A 16397-nucleotide genomic window follows, 5' to 3' on the forward strand; every position below is an offset into this window, starting at 1 on the left:
TATGTGTGTGTTTGTGTGTGTAAGTGTATGTGTGTAAGTGTATGTGTGTGTAAGTGTATGTGTGTATATGTGTGTGTAAGTGTATGTGTGTGTATGTGTATAAGTGTATGTGTGTGTAAGTGTATGTGTGTGTAAGTGTATGTGTGTGTAAGTGTGTGTAAGTGTATGTGTGTGTAAGTGTATGTGTGTGTAAGTGTGTGTGTGTATGTGTGTGTAAGTGTATGTGTGTGTAAGTGTATGTGTATGTGTGTGTATGTGTGTGTATAAGTGTATGTGTGTGTATGTGTGTGTAAGTGTATGTGTGTGTAAGTGTATGTGTGTAAGTGTATGTGTGTGTAAGTGTATGTGTGTGTATGTGTACGTGTATGTGTGTGTATGTGTGTGTAAGTGTATGTGTGTGGATGTGTGTGTATGTGTGTGTGTAAGTGTATGTGTGTGTATGTGTGTGTAAGTGTATGTGTGTGTAAGTGTATGTGTGTGTAAGTGTATGTGTGTATGTGTGTGTAAGTGTATGTGTGTATGTGTGTGTAAGTGTATGTGTGTGTGTGTAAGTGTATGTGTGTGTGTAAGTGTATGTGTGTATATGTGTGTGTGTAAGTGTATGTGTATGTGTGTGTAAGTGTATGTGTGTATATGTGTGTGTGTAAGTGTATGTGTGTGTATGTGTGTGTGTGAGTGTATGTGTGTATGTGTGTGTGAAAGTGTATGTGTGTGTGTAAGTGTATGTGTGTATATGTGTGTGTGTGTGTGTGTGTGTGTGAGTATTCGGGGGGACAGAGAGATGGGAACTCTCTGTCCTATTAAGGAGTGCCACCCTCTCCTCGTCCCTACTAACCACATTGGTGCCCTTGGAACCTTGATGGCCTACAACAAGGAGGCGAATTCTGTGGGTGACTTTGGTTCCTCCTTCTCTAGGCCCCATTACTTTCAGTTCCTCAGAAGCTGCCAGGCCGTGATTAAGTCGTGGAAGTGAGCAGGAAGGTGTGGACAAATCCAGCGCACGGACCAGGCTTTGCCACAGGCGGGGCCAGGAACCCCTGATAACACACTCCTCCTGTATTTGGACAAGTGCACAAAACTAACGTTGGGCAAAAGCCTGGCTGCTGATAGAGACTGGCTGCACAAGCCCCGCCCTGTCGGGCGGCCACTAAGGACAAACTGATTTAATATCGTTAGCCCCTAACATACTCTGAGAGCTCCCTGTGGACCGGCCCTGCCAGAGCACTCTGTGTTCATTCCCTTACTTAACCTGCACCACAGACCTTTTTATATCAGATTGTTAATATCCCCATGTCACAGATGAAGAACCTGAGACCCCAAAGGTGAAGTGAGGGACCAGCATTACCCTGACACAACCCAGAACAAAAGGAGTTATAAGAAAACTATAAACACATATCCCTCATGAATATTGATCCAAAACTCTTTTTTATGGGGTTTCATTATGTTGTGCACTTTGGTCTTGAACTCTTGGGCTCAAATGATCTTCCTGTCTCAGTCTCCCACATAGCTGGGGCTACAGGCTCATGCCACTGTGCTTGGTTATCAATGCAATAATGTTTAACAAAATGTTAGCAAATGGAATTCGATAGCTCATTAAAAGATTATATAGAACAACCAAGAGAGGTATATTCCCGGAATGCAAGGATGGTTCAATACCTGAACATCAATCAATGTATCCTGCCACATCAACAGAAGGAAGGAGTAAAATGTCATAATCACTTCAATTGACGCAGAAGAAGCATTTGACAAAGTTCAATACTCTTTTATGATAAAAAGTACACTCAGTAAATCAAGAATAGAAGGAAACTTTCAACATAATAAAGGGGATATATGAAAAGTCAAGCTAAGCTGGGCATGGTGATGCACACTTGTAATCACAGTGGTCAGGAGGCTGAGGCAGAAGGATCACCAAGTTCAAAGCCAGCCTCAGCAATTTAGCAAGGCCAGCAACTCAGCAAGACCCTGTCTCAAAATAAAAAAATAAAAGGGGCTGGGAATGTGGCTCAGTGGTTAGCACCCCAGGTTCAATCCCTAGTACCAGAAAAGAAAAGTCAAGTTAATGTTCTTTTTTTAAAAAAAAAAAAATTTCCATGTTGATGGACCTTTATTTTATTCATTCTTTATATGCAGTGCTGAGAATTGAACCCAGTGACTCATACATGCTAGGCAAGTGCTCTACCACTGAGCCACAACCCCAGCCCCCAGGCTAATGTTCATAATGTTGAAATATTCAAAGCTTTCTTTTCAAGATCAGGAATAAGACAAAGATGCCCACTCCAGCCACTTCCATTCAACATAGAAGTACTAGCCAGGGGGCTGGGGTGCTCAGTGGTAGAGCACTCGCCTCGCACATCCAAGGCCCTGGGTTCGATCCTCAGCACCACATAAAAATAAATAAATAAAATAAAGTTATTTTTTTAAAAAAGTACTAGACAGAGCAATTTTGGCAAGAAAAAGAAGTAAGATATTCAAATTGGAAAGAGAAGGAAAACAACCTGTTAGAACTAATAAATAAATTAATCAAACCTTCAGGATTCAAAATCAACACCCCCCAAATCAGTGTTATATGCAGTAATAAATAATCCAAAAAAAGAAAATAATTCCATTTTTAATAGTATCAAAAGGAATATGACATTTGCCATATACTTAACCAGACAGGCAAAAGAGTTGCATATTGAAAACTATAAAATGTTGCTGAAATTAAAAAACCCACCCAAATAAATGGGAAAACATGTTCATGGATTTGAAGCCTTAACACCATTAAGATGCAACACTACCCAACGCAATCTTTAGATTTAATGCAGCCCCTATCAAAATACCAATGGCATTTTTTTTTCAGAAATAGAAAACTCCATCCTCAAATGCATATGACATCTCAAGGAATCCTGGAGAGCCAAAACAATCTTGGAAAAGAACAAAGTTGGAGGTCTCAGATTTCCTGGTGTCAAAAGTTAACAAAAGACTACAACAATCAAAGTAGCAGGGCCCTGCATTTACCCCTGAAGATAACCAGTGGAATCAAATACAAAGCCCAGAAATGAGCCTTTGCATATATGAGAAATGCAAATCAAAACCACAATGAGATCAAGACCACCTCACCCCAATTACCATCGCTACTGTTTAAAAAAACAAACAAGTGTTGACAAGGACGCGGAGAAGGAGCCCTGTGTCCTGATGGTGGACATGGAAGGTGGTGCAGCTTCCGTAGAAAGCAAGAGCTGGGTCCTCAGAATTTCCCCCAATTCCACTTCTGGGTATATATTCAGAAGACTTAAAAGCAGGATCTGGAGGAGATACTGTCCACCGGTGTTCCTAGCAGCACTGTTCACACAGCCAGGGACCGACCTAACCCACGGATGGGTGAGTGGATGAAGAAAATGTGGTGTGCGCACAGCAGAATATTCCTCCGTTTTAACCAGGAGGGAATTCCCAACTCTTGCTGGGACATGCTGAGCCTTGCAGACATTGTACTAAATGAAGTAAGGTCACAAGAGATGGACCAGAGGAGTCCAACTCACAGAGGGAAGGGAGCTTGGGGCCCGCCAGGGCTGGGGCAGGGGCCCGGGTTTCACTTCTGCCAGAAGCTGGTTGCACACAACGATGGCAGGTAGTTAACGTTCCTGACTGTGGCCTTAAAACGGCTAAGATGGAGACGTCCTTGGAGGACGGCCTGGCTGGAGGAACCCGCAGAGAGGCCCTGCTACCTACGACCAGCTGCCAAGGCTCGAAACGGATCTGGAACCTTCCTCCGAGGCCAGTTTTCAGCCTCGCCTCACTGGGGCCGGGAAGTCCACCCTCAGACCTTGACCTCCCCACTGCCAGGTCCCTGGGCTTGGGCCCCGCGTCCCACTTCATGAACAGCCTCCTGGAGTCTCCCTGCACCCTGCGCTGGCCCCTCCTCCAGTGCCCTCTGCCTGGCAGTCGCCCCGCGTGGAGCATTCCTGGGTCCTCACCCTCTTCCCGTGGGTTTGGCCCATGGAGACCAGACTGGAGCAGGCTGGGGAGAGAGGCTGGGGTGTTTAGGCCCTCACCCACAGTGGTACCGCCAGGGACTGGGGGCAGCCCTCCCCCAGGGGCACAGCTCCCAGCTGGCACTGCCCCATGCCCCTCCCCTCTCCGCCCTGCTCAGGTCTGGAGCTCCCGACCCCCCATGGCTCTGGGAGCTGCAGGATCGCTCCTTGGGGGGTCTCTGCACGCTGTGGCCTCTGCAAGGGCCACTTTACTAAACTCACCTCAGCCCATCCCCCTCCCCCGACCCAGTGTGCCTTCTGTTCCCTGCCAGGACCTGGACCTCCCACACAGCAAGTCCCCTCCCGCCACCACTAGGGCCAGCCTGTCCTGCTTCCGCTCCCCTGCCCAGGCCTGGCTTTAGCTCCTCAGCCACCTCTCGGTGCCTTCATTGTGGCCTCGCCTGTTGGAAGCCTCCTCCAGCCCGCAGCCTGCTCTGGCCGCCCTCCTAAAGCTGCCTCCTGTCCAGGCCGTTCCTGTGTCACTAGGTGCTTCAGGAACATTCCTTTCTCCTCTGGTTCCCCAACCACTGCCTGGGTCCCCCACCCCCAGTGCCAAGTCCTTGTGGACTCCGTGGGTCTCCCAGCCCCTCAGTGGCATCTGGAATATCTGGGGGCATGTGGCCCGTGGCTAGGGTGTCGGGAAGGCGGCAACGGGTGGTCTGGGGCCCTCAGGCTGCTTCCAGGTGGGCACCTGGCTCAAGGCACCGCTCGCCGGCTTCCCCGCGGGGCAACCTGGGCAAGTGGCCCAGGCTCTGGGTGCCTCCACTTCCTGTCTGTGGAGGGCACAGTGCAGAGCAGCCCTGGAGGTGGAGGTCAAGGGGCCGGCGGTGTTGGAGAGGCCACTGCTGGCAGCGCAGGTCAAGTACCACCTGCTCTGTCGTGTGCCCCCGGAGCTGGACCAGCGTCCCTCACCAGGCCGACAGGACGCTGCCCGGCCACGACCCAGCGTTTCTGAAGCCAGCTGCTGGGTTCCGCTTTCTTTCTTTTTGCTTTTTGGTCCTCGGCCATCCCATCCCCCACCCCACTTCTGTCACCGCCTCAGGAAAAGACGTAAGGCAGCGACAGTGGACACGGGGCCTTCAGAAGAAACAGGATGTGAGGGGCGCCCAGACCCAGGCCAGGCCCGGCAGCTTGGGGCAGAGGAGGCTGGCCTCCTGGGCAGGCTGGGGTGCGGGCTGGAGAGAGCGGGCTCCGGGGGCCTCTGAGCTCCCTGGACTCAGTGCCACCCTGGGGCCAGGAGTCCCCAGAGATGGCAGTTCTGTGGGACTCACTGCAAGTCCTCTTTCCTGAAGCTCCGTGTGCCTGCGGGGTCCCAGGCCCCTGGTGAGGATCCCAGTCCTCTACCTCCTTCCTGCGTGAGCGTGGGGTGACCTTGAGTAGGCTTCTTAGTCTGCTTCTGCCTTTACTTCCCCATCGGAAAAAAATGAAATAACAGCCCCTACTCCTAGGGCTGTTGCAAGGATTCGAGGAGTTAATGACCCACAAAAGTACAAACCCAGCGCCACAGGGCAGGCCCTCGGGGAGCCCCAGGGCTACCATGGCCCCGCCAGCTCAGCAGCATCTCTCCCCTGCCCCTGGCACAGACCCTACTGATTCCTCTAAACATGACGCCCACCCCAGGTCAGTGTTAGCCAAGAGACTGCAGTCACTACAGCAGGCATGTGGCCCTTCGAAGACACCCAGGTCCCAGTCCCGGGACCCATGAATACACCGCATTCCACAGGCAGGATTGTGCAGGACCAGGAAAGATTACTAATCAGAGGCCTCAGAACAGGGAGATCATCCCAGATTAGCCGAGTGGAGCTAATCTGATCACATGCGCCTTTAGAAACAAGGAACTCTGGCTGGAGCTGAGGTGAGTCAGAGCGAGGGAGGCCAGAGCGGCTGAGGCCAGAAGGAGCCACGGCTGCTGGCTTTGAAGACAAGGGGGCCACAAGCCACAGAGGTGGGCAGCTTCTGGGAGCCCCAGATGACCTCCGAGCAGCAGCCAGCAAGGGAAGGGGGCCCAGCGCAGTCACAGCACGGAACCCAATTCTGCCAGCAGCCTGAGGGGCCCTGGAGGCAGACTGTCCCCCGAGACCCCAGAGAAGAGCCCAGGCCAGCAACACGTCCATCTGGCCTTGGGTGACCTGGGACAACCAGCTGAGTACAGAACTTTGAGAAAATAAATCTGTGTTGTTTAAATAGAAAACAAATACAGAAAACAAAAGTCACTACACACGCTATCTCCACTCTTACAGCACAGTTGCTGATTGTCCCCAGGGCACATACTCGGGAGTCACCTTGGGGACGGCCGCACAGCTCGCCTGGCCTGGGCTCACCAGGGCAGACTCAGGGTCCCTCCAGCAGGTGATCCAGAGCCAAGTTCACGCAGTTGGCCACTTAGAGTCACTCTGCTGTTCCCCGACTCGTTCTGCCTTGTCCCCATGTTCTCTCTCAAAATCACAAAGGTAACCCACTCTTTCCCCTTCTGGGGACGGGTTCCATCTTCCAGACAAGTCCCACGCGTAGCCTGGCCCCTGTGCCCTTTGACGTGTGTGTGCCAGGCCAAGCCAGAGCGTTCCCAACACTTCAGACTCACGCCTGTGCTTCAGCACATCTGGGCATCCTTTCCTGTCCTGCTCTGCAGGTTTCTCTTTGAAGAGGCACTAGGCTCGGTCCTCTCGGGGGGACCTGGCCCTGGTACCCAGGCAGGATTCTGTGGGTCCCCAGGACAGCCTCAAGGTCTCTGATCTGGGAAGCCGCGGCCCAGCCCCAGCCCTCGCCTCTTTACCCCAGTTCCCCAGTAGAGGGCGCCACCTGTGCTCCTTGCTTCCAGGAGAATGAGGAGAAAACCCAGTTCGCTGTTTGTTAATCTGTGCTTAGGATTTCTCAGTAAGGAATTCCCCTGGCTTATCGACTACCTTATTATCTTCATGAGCTCACAAGGAATTTCAGATATGTAGATTTTTAGATGATCCCAGAGCCAAATGTATGAAGTTTCCTTCTCCCAAAGCTCTGAGTCAGACAGGTCTGGAAGTCACTCTCCACCTCAGACAGGCTGGGTAAGTCACACATTGGGCCCCGTCTCCACACGTGCATATGAGGATAGCAACAATAAGAGTAGCTTCTACCCCCCAGCATTGCTTTGAGGGATCAATTCTGTGATTCATGCACAGAATACACACAGGGACCTGTATAAACTCATGCAAGATACAGCCTACTTCTCAGTCTAAATGTGAGAAGATCACGATCTTCTGCCTCACACCCAGCAGGACGGCTACTTTCACAAAGAGAAAATCCGCGTTGGCGAGGATGCGGAGAAGCTGAACGCTTCCACGGCTGCTGGGATGGTAAAATGGTGCAGCTGTGGGAATGGTACAGCAGTCCCCCCAAAATAAAAAATAGAATGACCACGTGATCTCACCATTCCGCCTCTGGGTACCTACCACAAAGAACTGAAAGCAGGGTCTCAAAGAGATATGGGCAGCCACGCTCAAAGCAGCATTATTAATAGTAGCCAAAAGGTGGAAGCAGCCCGAGTGTCTGTGGAGAAGCAAGATGTGGTCACCCTTAAAGAAAAGGGAGCAACTCCGCATGCCACAACGTGGATGCCCTGGAGGAAATTACTGTGCAAAGTGAACGAGCCATTCACGAAAGGACAAACACACAGGATTCAACTTACATGAGCCGCCCACAGTGGGCAGACTCAGAGGAGACCGTCAGGAAGGTGGTGGCTTCCTGCTGGGGAGACAGGAGGGGGGTCTTTCTTCACTGTGCACAGAGCTTCAGTTTCCAGAGACAAGAAACTTCTGGACCATAATGTGAGTACACTTAATGCCCCAGAGTGCATAATGGTCAAGATGGCAAATTTTAAGATATTCATATTTTGAGAGAGAGAGAGAGAGAGAGAGAGAGAGAGAGAATCTATTCTTTGCTCTGAACTTTGTCCTCCTGGAAGCTCTCCGCCTGCTGGAGGGAAAGTGGCCCATAAATTGCCACGATGGGCGCTGACCACTGGAATCAGGGCAGAGGAGGTTCCCGCTGGGATGGGTGAGACCAAGGGGCGGCGCCTCCTGCTGGTGGAGCGCGCACCTGCACCCAGGGCTGCCTGCGGATCGCGTGAGAGGCACCTGCCTCCGCGGATGGACTCCGCCGTCCTCCGCATAAGGAAGTAGAAGGGAATCTGTGCAGCATCGTTTAACAACAAGAATAAAGACGATGCAGGGTCCAGGGTGCTTCCCTCAAAGGCAGCCCAGAGTGACAGGTGCCCTGCTGGGGGACAGAACTCAGTGCCTGGTGGGTTCTGTGTGGGCCACGTCTTGCCCCCAACCCTAAGAGCCGTAGAGTAGGGCTGGGGCACCACAGGGGCGCGCCCCCACCGAGCAGCCAGCCAGCTAGACCCTGCCCACCTCCTCCCCAGCTGTGTCCGCCGTCCAGCCCAGGCCAGCTGGTGCCCACACGCTGGCCCACAGAGCAGGCTTGGAGGGACTCCTGGGACCGCCCAGTGTGGGGCAGGTGAGCCCTTGGGAAGCGGCTCGTGCTCGCTCCACTCTTTAACCTTGGCTCCTCTTCCCCTCAAAACCAAGTTAATTGGAACAGTACATAGGAAGGGGTGGGAGGGGGTCAGACGGCAGAAGGCAAGGCCCAGGGGACAGAGGAGCCAGGGGAAGGGCTCCTGCAGGATGGTCCTGGCACCGTCTCCCTGGGGACCCCACTGGAACCCGGGGAACAGGGAAGTGGGCAGATGCTTGGGCCCCAGCGCCCACCCACTGAGCCAGGACGTCTAAGGTCAGGTGTAACAAGCTCCCGTGGGTATTTCAACAATCTCAGGTTGGTGCCACGGGTCCTGGAAGAACTGAACCCCTGATTTCAGTGGAGCTTAAATAATAGTCCCATGCGTCAGGTGCATGGTGGGCACCTTATAGTCCCGCTAATTAGAGGTTGGGGCAGGAGGATCACTGAGTCCAGGAATTTAAGGCCATCCTGGGCCATATGGCAAGACCCTTGTCTCGAAGCAAAATTTAAATAAATAAATAATATTCACATTCAACTATAAAAATGATAGTTTGTTCACGAATCATAAAAAATCCTATAAAATCATAAATCACAAGGTTTAGCTCTGAACTGAGGGAGGTTAAGAGCAGGGGATTTGCATCTGTGTCCAGTGGGAGAAGTCCCAGCTGTCAAAAGGCAGGCCACCCCTTCTTTCAGGGCTCTCTTTCCAGTGCCCTTCTGGTGAAGACCTGAATCCTTTCCCCGCCTCGAGGAAGTCCTGCTGTCTCAGCCCCCTCCCATTCTTTCTTCTGGACACACTGGTTTTCTTTCAGTCCTGGGAGCTCACCATACATTCCACTGCCCCAGGGCCTTTGCACCTGTACCCCCTTCTTGTCTAGTTGGCTCCCCCTTGCTCTGCGTATTTTTTTTCCTTTAGAGTCCTGATGTTGGCACAAAACCACGCAGACAGACCTCTGTGGGATCCTGTGATCCCCTCTCCCTGTCCTGGAAGCTTGCTGATTGCAGGCACCGACGTGATACTGTCTGTGGCTTTCACATGCTGAGGCTCCAGGTAAATATTTGTGGAATGAATAAGCAATGATAATAGCAAAAACCAGGCTGGTAAAGCAGGCTTCCAATTGGCTTCGGAAACCAAAGTCCCTACAGGGTCCAGCGGAGTCTGGAGGCCAAGCCCTGCAACTACCAGCCTTGACCGTCACTGAGACACACGCTTCCAAGTGACGCTCATTCTCTTCCTTGTGCTTTCTTTCTTCAAAAAAAAAAAAAACTACAATGTGTACTTCCCTTAATCGGAAAATGTAACGAATGTCAAAATGTCATGATATTAACATCAAGATAATACGTCAGTCTTGCCAATGAGTAGGAATCTTAGGAAGCCAGGCTCCCTGTTCTTTAGGATTTACCCAGGCAAATAAAATAATGATCTTTTTCTAATTTGCTAAGTGTAATTACTGGGTAATTTTAAGGCAGATTTTTTTTTTCTTTTTAGGTTTTTGAACTTTATGCAGTGGGATGACTTTTAACAGCTCAAATAACACAAAAGGATCAATTGATTGTTTAACTATTCCTCAGGGTGGAACATACCGGATCCAGCCTGATTCTTTGACTAATTAGAAAGGCCCATCAGAGTCAGCAGAGGGGCAGTTTTCACCCTGTTTTATAAAACGGGAAAATGCTGCCATGATGTAGATTTGGGCACTTAAAACAGACCCTCCCCCATCCCTTAAAGCCTCCTCCCCACATTGATTTAAGCTCTGGGAAGAGAATTTGCCGAAGGGAAGATGTGAGAACCCATCAAAAATGCATCCACAAAGCATCTGGCAACTCCTCTGCCCTCTGTCCCAAGCCTGAGCCAGATTGTGCTTCCTTCCTAAGTCACCGTGACCACTGCTGACGGTGGTGACTTACCTTAAAGCTGAGGCCCAGGAAGAGAAAGCCGTCGATCATTTTTATGCCCCAAGTGCAAGTCTGTTTCTGTCTATATGATAATGATTGTCCTCCTCAGTTCCCTTTCCAAACAGCTCGTTAATATCAGGGGCTCCCTGTCTCAGTCCTGTGCACCCCTGGGAATGCTTCTGTCTCATTTTATGAGACCATATGCCATGATCCTGGTGTCACCTCCTCAGTGCTGTGTGGCCGGCACTCTGTATGCATTTTATCACTGATCCCCACATTCCTGAAAGGTGGGCCGTGCACAGGTGGGGAAATGAGCTCAGAGCCAGGAGGCAAATTGCCTGAAGTCACACAGCTGCAAAACGGCCTGAAGAGACCAAGCCCAGGTCTGTCTTCACCAAAGCCTGCACTTTTAAAAATTATTAATTTTCTGATATCATCCTTGGACCTAAAATGGAGAGTCCCTGCTCCCACCTCAGCCAGATGGGAAGTAGAACTGCCTAAAATCTCACTCTTGGGCTAAGAAGACACTTCAACTCATTTTCTTTGTTTTTACTACTTTGTCACTGAAAAGGTTTCTTTTTTTCCTTGTTGGGAGACCATGTCATGGGTGAAAATTAGATCTGCCAAATTTATGATGAACACTCTCAGAAAACTAGCAACACAGGGGAACCTTCTCAGCTTGATAAAGAACATTCTCCAAAGAACATTCTCACTGGAGTTAACATCATATTTAACGGCAGAAGATTATGCTGTCCCCTGAAAATCGAGAATAGGGCAGATATAAAGATTACACTACTTCCACTACTCTTGCTCTGCAGAGTACTGGAGGTCCTAGCCATTGCAGTATTATAAGAAAGTTAAGTTAAAGGCATAGAGATCACAAAGGGAAACCGTGAAACTGTTCCTGCTTGCAGATGATGTGGTTATTTACATGTCAAATCCCCCCAGATCTATAAAAGAGCTTCTAGAAAGTTTAGTTAAGGTTGCAAGTTACCATGTGAGCACGCACCAACCAGCCAACCCACCCACCCTGTATTTCTGTATTCTGGCAATAGATAGGTAGAAACCAAAATTAAGAGTATGATACTATTTACCATCAATAATGACCAAAGAGAATGCTTAAGTACAAATCTAATGAAATGTGCCCAGGACTTGTGACTATAAAAGACTCAGAAAGAGATCAAAGAAGACCCCATAAACGGAGACACTCGTCATTCACGGCTGGGAGATGACATTGTCCAGATAACCATTCTTCCCAGGTTTTTAAACACAGGTTTAAACAGTTCCTACCTAAATCCCAGCAAGACGCTTTATAGATATAAAGAGGTTATTCTAATAATCTATATGGAAAAGCAAAGGAACTAAAATAGGCAATTTTGAAAAATAGAAATGAAGCGGGAGGAAGCTCTCTGACTGTTGAAGGCTTGGAGAGCTGCCGTGGTCACAGCTGCCCCACGTCAGCAGAGGGACGGGCACAGAGATCCACGGAACATGACACTGAGCACAACATGGTCCCCACACAAGTGCAGCCAGAGGACTTCAGAGAACAGTACAAAAGCAATTCAACGGTTCTTTTCCAAGAAATGGTCCTCCAGCGACTGCCGACCCACGGGCCAAATAATGGACACCGACCTGGACTTAGGATGTGACAAAAATGGATCAGAGTCGTCTATAGACTTGAATATAAACACACAATGTCAAAACGGCTAGAGGAGAACGTCGGAGAGACCTCGGTGTTTCACGCGTACATGGACGTGTCCCAGACGTGACGCCAAACAGAGGATCCGCAAAAGAAGAGGGAGACATCCCCCTCCTCAAGAGCGAAAGCTTTGTCCTGTGAGAGCCCTCTGTGAGGTGAAGAGACTAGCCACAGGCGGGAGGAGATAGTCACAGCCAGGGAGCTGACAAGGACTCGCGTCTGGATTGCAGAGACTCTCAGAAGCCCACAGAGAAGGCTCAGGCCGTCCAACCAGGAGAAGGACCCGAGGCAGGGAGGAGCATTTCACCTCCGAGGACGGGAACAGGCAGCTACGTTCCGGAAAAGATGCCCAACCTCACTAGCCACTGGGGAAACTCAGACCAAGAGCGTGAGGTGCACGGCTGCTGACCAGGACACCCACATGGACAGCAGGGCGACGGTGGTCAGTGAGCCTGCAGTCACACGTGCATTGCTGGTGGGAATGTAAAACAGTCCGGCCACTTTGGATAACCACCTGGTGACTTCTTGAGGCCCCGAACGTGCATTTACCATGTGGTCCTGCCTCACGTTCCCAGGCATCGATCCTGAGAGATGAAAACATGTCCACCAAGAACCTGGACACGACGGTTTCTTTACAAAATCCTCAAACTGGCCACCATCAAACTGTGCTTTGGAGTGTGCACGGTTAACATGGACGCTGTCCAGCAACCCAAAGGACCCAGGGAAGGTCTAAATGGATCTCAAAAGCCGACGAAAAACAAACAAAAACAAACCCCTAGTCTCAAAAGGTCACTCACTGTGTTTATTTATGTAGCACTCTGAAAATTACAGAGATGGAGATTAAATGAGTGGTTGCTGGGGTCATGGATGGGGGGTGGGTACTGTGACTACCCAGGGGTATCACAAGGGGCATATGGTGCTGCCACTCAGTTGCTACACATGAACCTATACGTGTGACACAGTGACATAAGAACACACACACACACACACACACACACACACAGGACCAAGGTCGGCTTCCTGGTTTTGATATTGTTAGACTCACATTATATGCATCCACTGGGGATCACTGGCTGCCACACACACTCCATCTCTCTATAATTATTATTTCAAAAGAAAAAATTAAGCATGTAAGCTGAGCAAGTCTGAGAGAGCTGCTTTCCACAGTCAGAGGATTCTGCTGTGTTTCTCTTTCCATTTTAATATTTTAACCCCCTTCAATATTTAAAAAGGAGCAAAGCCGCTGTTTTTATTATTCCTTTCTTTTTTCCAACTTCCTTGACTGTCAATGAGCTGAGGCTTTAAACCAAACTAGTGCTAAATCAAGAAGGAAGTGCAACGAAAAAGATGCGGTGGCCGAGTCCAGGACTTAGCCTGGTGGGCTCTGAGGGGCCCAGAACCGTCCCAAGAGGCTTTGAGAAGAGAAAGAGGGACCAGGAGCAGAGGCGCACACCTGTAATCCCAGCGGATTGGGAGGCTGAGGCAGGAGGATTGCAAGTTCATAGCCAGCCTCAGCAACTCAGTGAGGCCCTAAGCAACTTAGTGAGAACCTGTCTCAAAACCTCAAAGGGCTGGGATGTGGCCCTGTGGTTAAGTGCCTGTGGGTTCGATCCCCAGTCACCCACCTCTCCAAAAAAGGGAGCGAGGCCTAGACCAGAGCAGGTGGAGGTCACTGCACCAGCTCCACACCTGCTTTCCAGATCAGCCCAGAAGGCTGAGGAGGGCCTTTCAGTGGGGCATCCACGATGTGTTCAGCAAAGGACAGAGCGGCTGTCATGCTGCCCGTGCTCAGGGGCTTGGCTTATTCACATTGATTCTTGGTAGCACAAGGAGCAACGTGGCTGCTGTGCTTCAAGACGTGGGAGTCCCCGGGTGCGGGGCACAGCTGGAGGGGCGTGGGGCTGAGGTCGGGGTGGGGGGGCAGCTGGTAAGCCTTCTTACCTGCAAAACAAGGTCTGAATCCTCATGCTTCCCAATTGTGGTACTTTTATTCAGGACAAAAAAGCCCTCGGCACTCTTTAGATAGGCTTTCATTCTCTTCTCTTTTCCTGTATGAGGTTTTCAGAAAGAATTTTGTTAGAAAAATGCAGCCCTCCAGCCACTCAACAGTATCAGTTTTAGAATGAATGGGATCCCCATAGAGTTGAAAGCAAAGGGAAAGTCTGCAGACGGCAGTGGGCCTTGGACTTGACCGTGATCACCAAGCCAAGTCTGCGTCTCTTCAAGAGCGTCTTCGCTAACTAACAGTGCTGTCTAACGTAGAAGAGTTTGGGTCTGATAATCAAACAGCAGACATTTGCTGTGGCACTCAGGGCACAAACCAAAGCTGAAACAACCCCCAAACAAACCTGAATCCCACTGATAACTGCCACCCACCACTCATCAATTTAGTTATCTGACATATTCACAGTCAGTATTTCTAACCAAGCACTGACTAGCTCTGTGACCTTGGCTGGTTACTTATTCTCTCTGTGCCCTCCAGTTTTCTCATCTGTAAAATGGGTTTGGTGAGGATTAACTGCAATAATACATGTGAAATACAGAGAATGGCACGGAGCTCACTTTGCACACAAATTAGTATTACTGCTATTAATGCTGTTGTTAGCCTGGGCTTCTCGAACTCTGAACCCCAAGCTTCCACAGAGCTTGAAGTGCAAAGAGCTAGTCATTGAAGAAGCAGGCATTAGATACTTTCTTTCTAAATTCCTGCATTTCTTTACATACTTGGCCAGAAAAAAAGAGGTGATTTCTAAAATTAAAGTAACAGGTTATAGCTTGATCATGTGATCAGGACTCTATACATATCCCCACCCCAACATTTTATTATGAAAATATTACACATACAGAGAACTTTAAAGAAGTAGACACCACTGTCTTATCTTATACTTTGATGCATTTCAGAATAAGTTGTAAACATGTTTTTTCAAAATGCTTTGGAGACTTCAGAAGTCTGTAAAATGCTGATAACATTTCATCTGCTGCTTGAATTCTGATCAAGCTACGTCAATGTACATCAATGTCATATTGAGGAACAACGTCGCTCCTTTTTGTTTTCAACTGAAAAGGCACTGAAATGCAAAGTGGCTGGACTTAAGGATAAAAATAATAATCACCTAGCTGTGATGGTAGCAGCTCTCGGGGGCTCTGCTTCTCATCATCATCTCTGTCGTCACTTATTGAGTGCCAGGCCTTGTCACCCTTGAATACATGATTACTCTGCATCTTCAGAGCAACCCTGCAAAGTATTGTCCCTATTTTACGGATGATGAAACAGACTCAGAGAGGTTAAGTTCACCCAGAAGTTAAATGGCAGGGAGAGAACTTCTGGCCCTTGCATGGAATTACTAGGTTAGAGATAGTGTCTCCCTCTAGGGCAGGGGGCAAATTTGCATATCATAAAGGTAATGTCCTCTTCTAGGGCCAAGGTTTGCTCTCAGTCCCTTTATGAGACTGGAGTTCCCTGGGCTCGGAGTGCCTTAGCTGGAACTCAGACTCACTAGCTGCATTCACTGGGCATGGCTTGCGGGACCAGAGGAACCATTGCCACAGGAAGCTCGCACAGCCTGCTGTGCGGTGAGTAACAAAGTTCTCCATCTCTTGCCCAGGAGTCTCCTGCCTTCTGCCAGCATCCATTAAGTTTGTTAGCTTGCAGATAGGGGTAAAATCCCAGGCCCTCTCTAATTCCTGCTCATTACTCTATTTCCAGCCCCCAGAGCTGCCATGCCTGGCAGCAAATTCTTACTGAATAAATGAAATTACAAAACAATGCCCCCAAGTCAGTCTGCCACCTCCTAATCTCTGATGGGTAAACCACCTTTCATGTTTCCTTCAGGGTTTAGCCTCAGTGACATTTTGGAAAACTTAACGTCTATTTTTAAAGCTGTCTGGGTCAGGCGATGTCTCTGCACTTTAATCTTGTCCTGTGCATTCACCCACTTGCCTGAAAACACTGCAGAAAGTAACTCGAATATGTTAAGCTCTAAGTGAGCTTTTACTTGATACAATGGAGCCGCTGATCAGAGTAAAGAGCCAAAGAGCTGTACTCCTCCTGCCAAAGATGGGTCAAACGGAGATTCGGAAGCTAAATTTCTATGAAGGCCAAAGGTGTAGGTGGCCTGGGAGATGCAGAAGATTCTCCAGGGACACCTGGAAAGGCGAGGTTAGGTAAGAGGCTCTCTCTGGCCACTGGCAGGTGTCCTCCATATCACGGGCAGCTGGGGCTCCCTCCTAATCCCTGACATACCCCCTGGACATCCTAGTGGCCTAAGGCTCCTGGGCGGGCTACCTGGGGGGGG

The 16397-nt window shown here is 49.6% G+C and overlaps 1 protein-coding gene across 1 annotated transcript in view; it reads right to left on the reverse strand.

Moving 5' to 3' along the window:
- Fhad1 (forkhead associated phosphopeptide binding domain 1) overlaps nt 1-15362 on the reverse strand; it is a 119577-nt gene extending 104215 nt beyond the window's left edge. The window contains 2 exon segments of the mRNA XM_048816283.1: nt 14044-14150; nt 15216-15362. Coding sequence (XP_048672240.1) covers nt 14044-14150; nt 15216-15324 — 216 coding nt within the window. The 5' untranslated portion in view covers nt 15325-15362.
- Nucleotides 15363-16397: the final 1035 nt, after the last annotated feature.

This window comes from Marmota marmota, unplaced genomic scaffold, assembly GCF_001458135.2.
Source record: "Marmota marmota marmota unplaced genomic scaffold, marMar, whole genome shotgun sequence".
Classification (NCBI taxonomy): domain Eukaryota; kingdom Metazoa; phylum Chordata; class Mammalia; order Rodentia; family Sciuridae; genus Marmota; species Marmota marmota.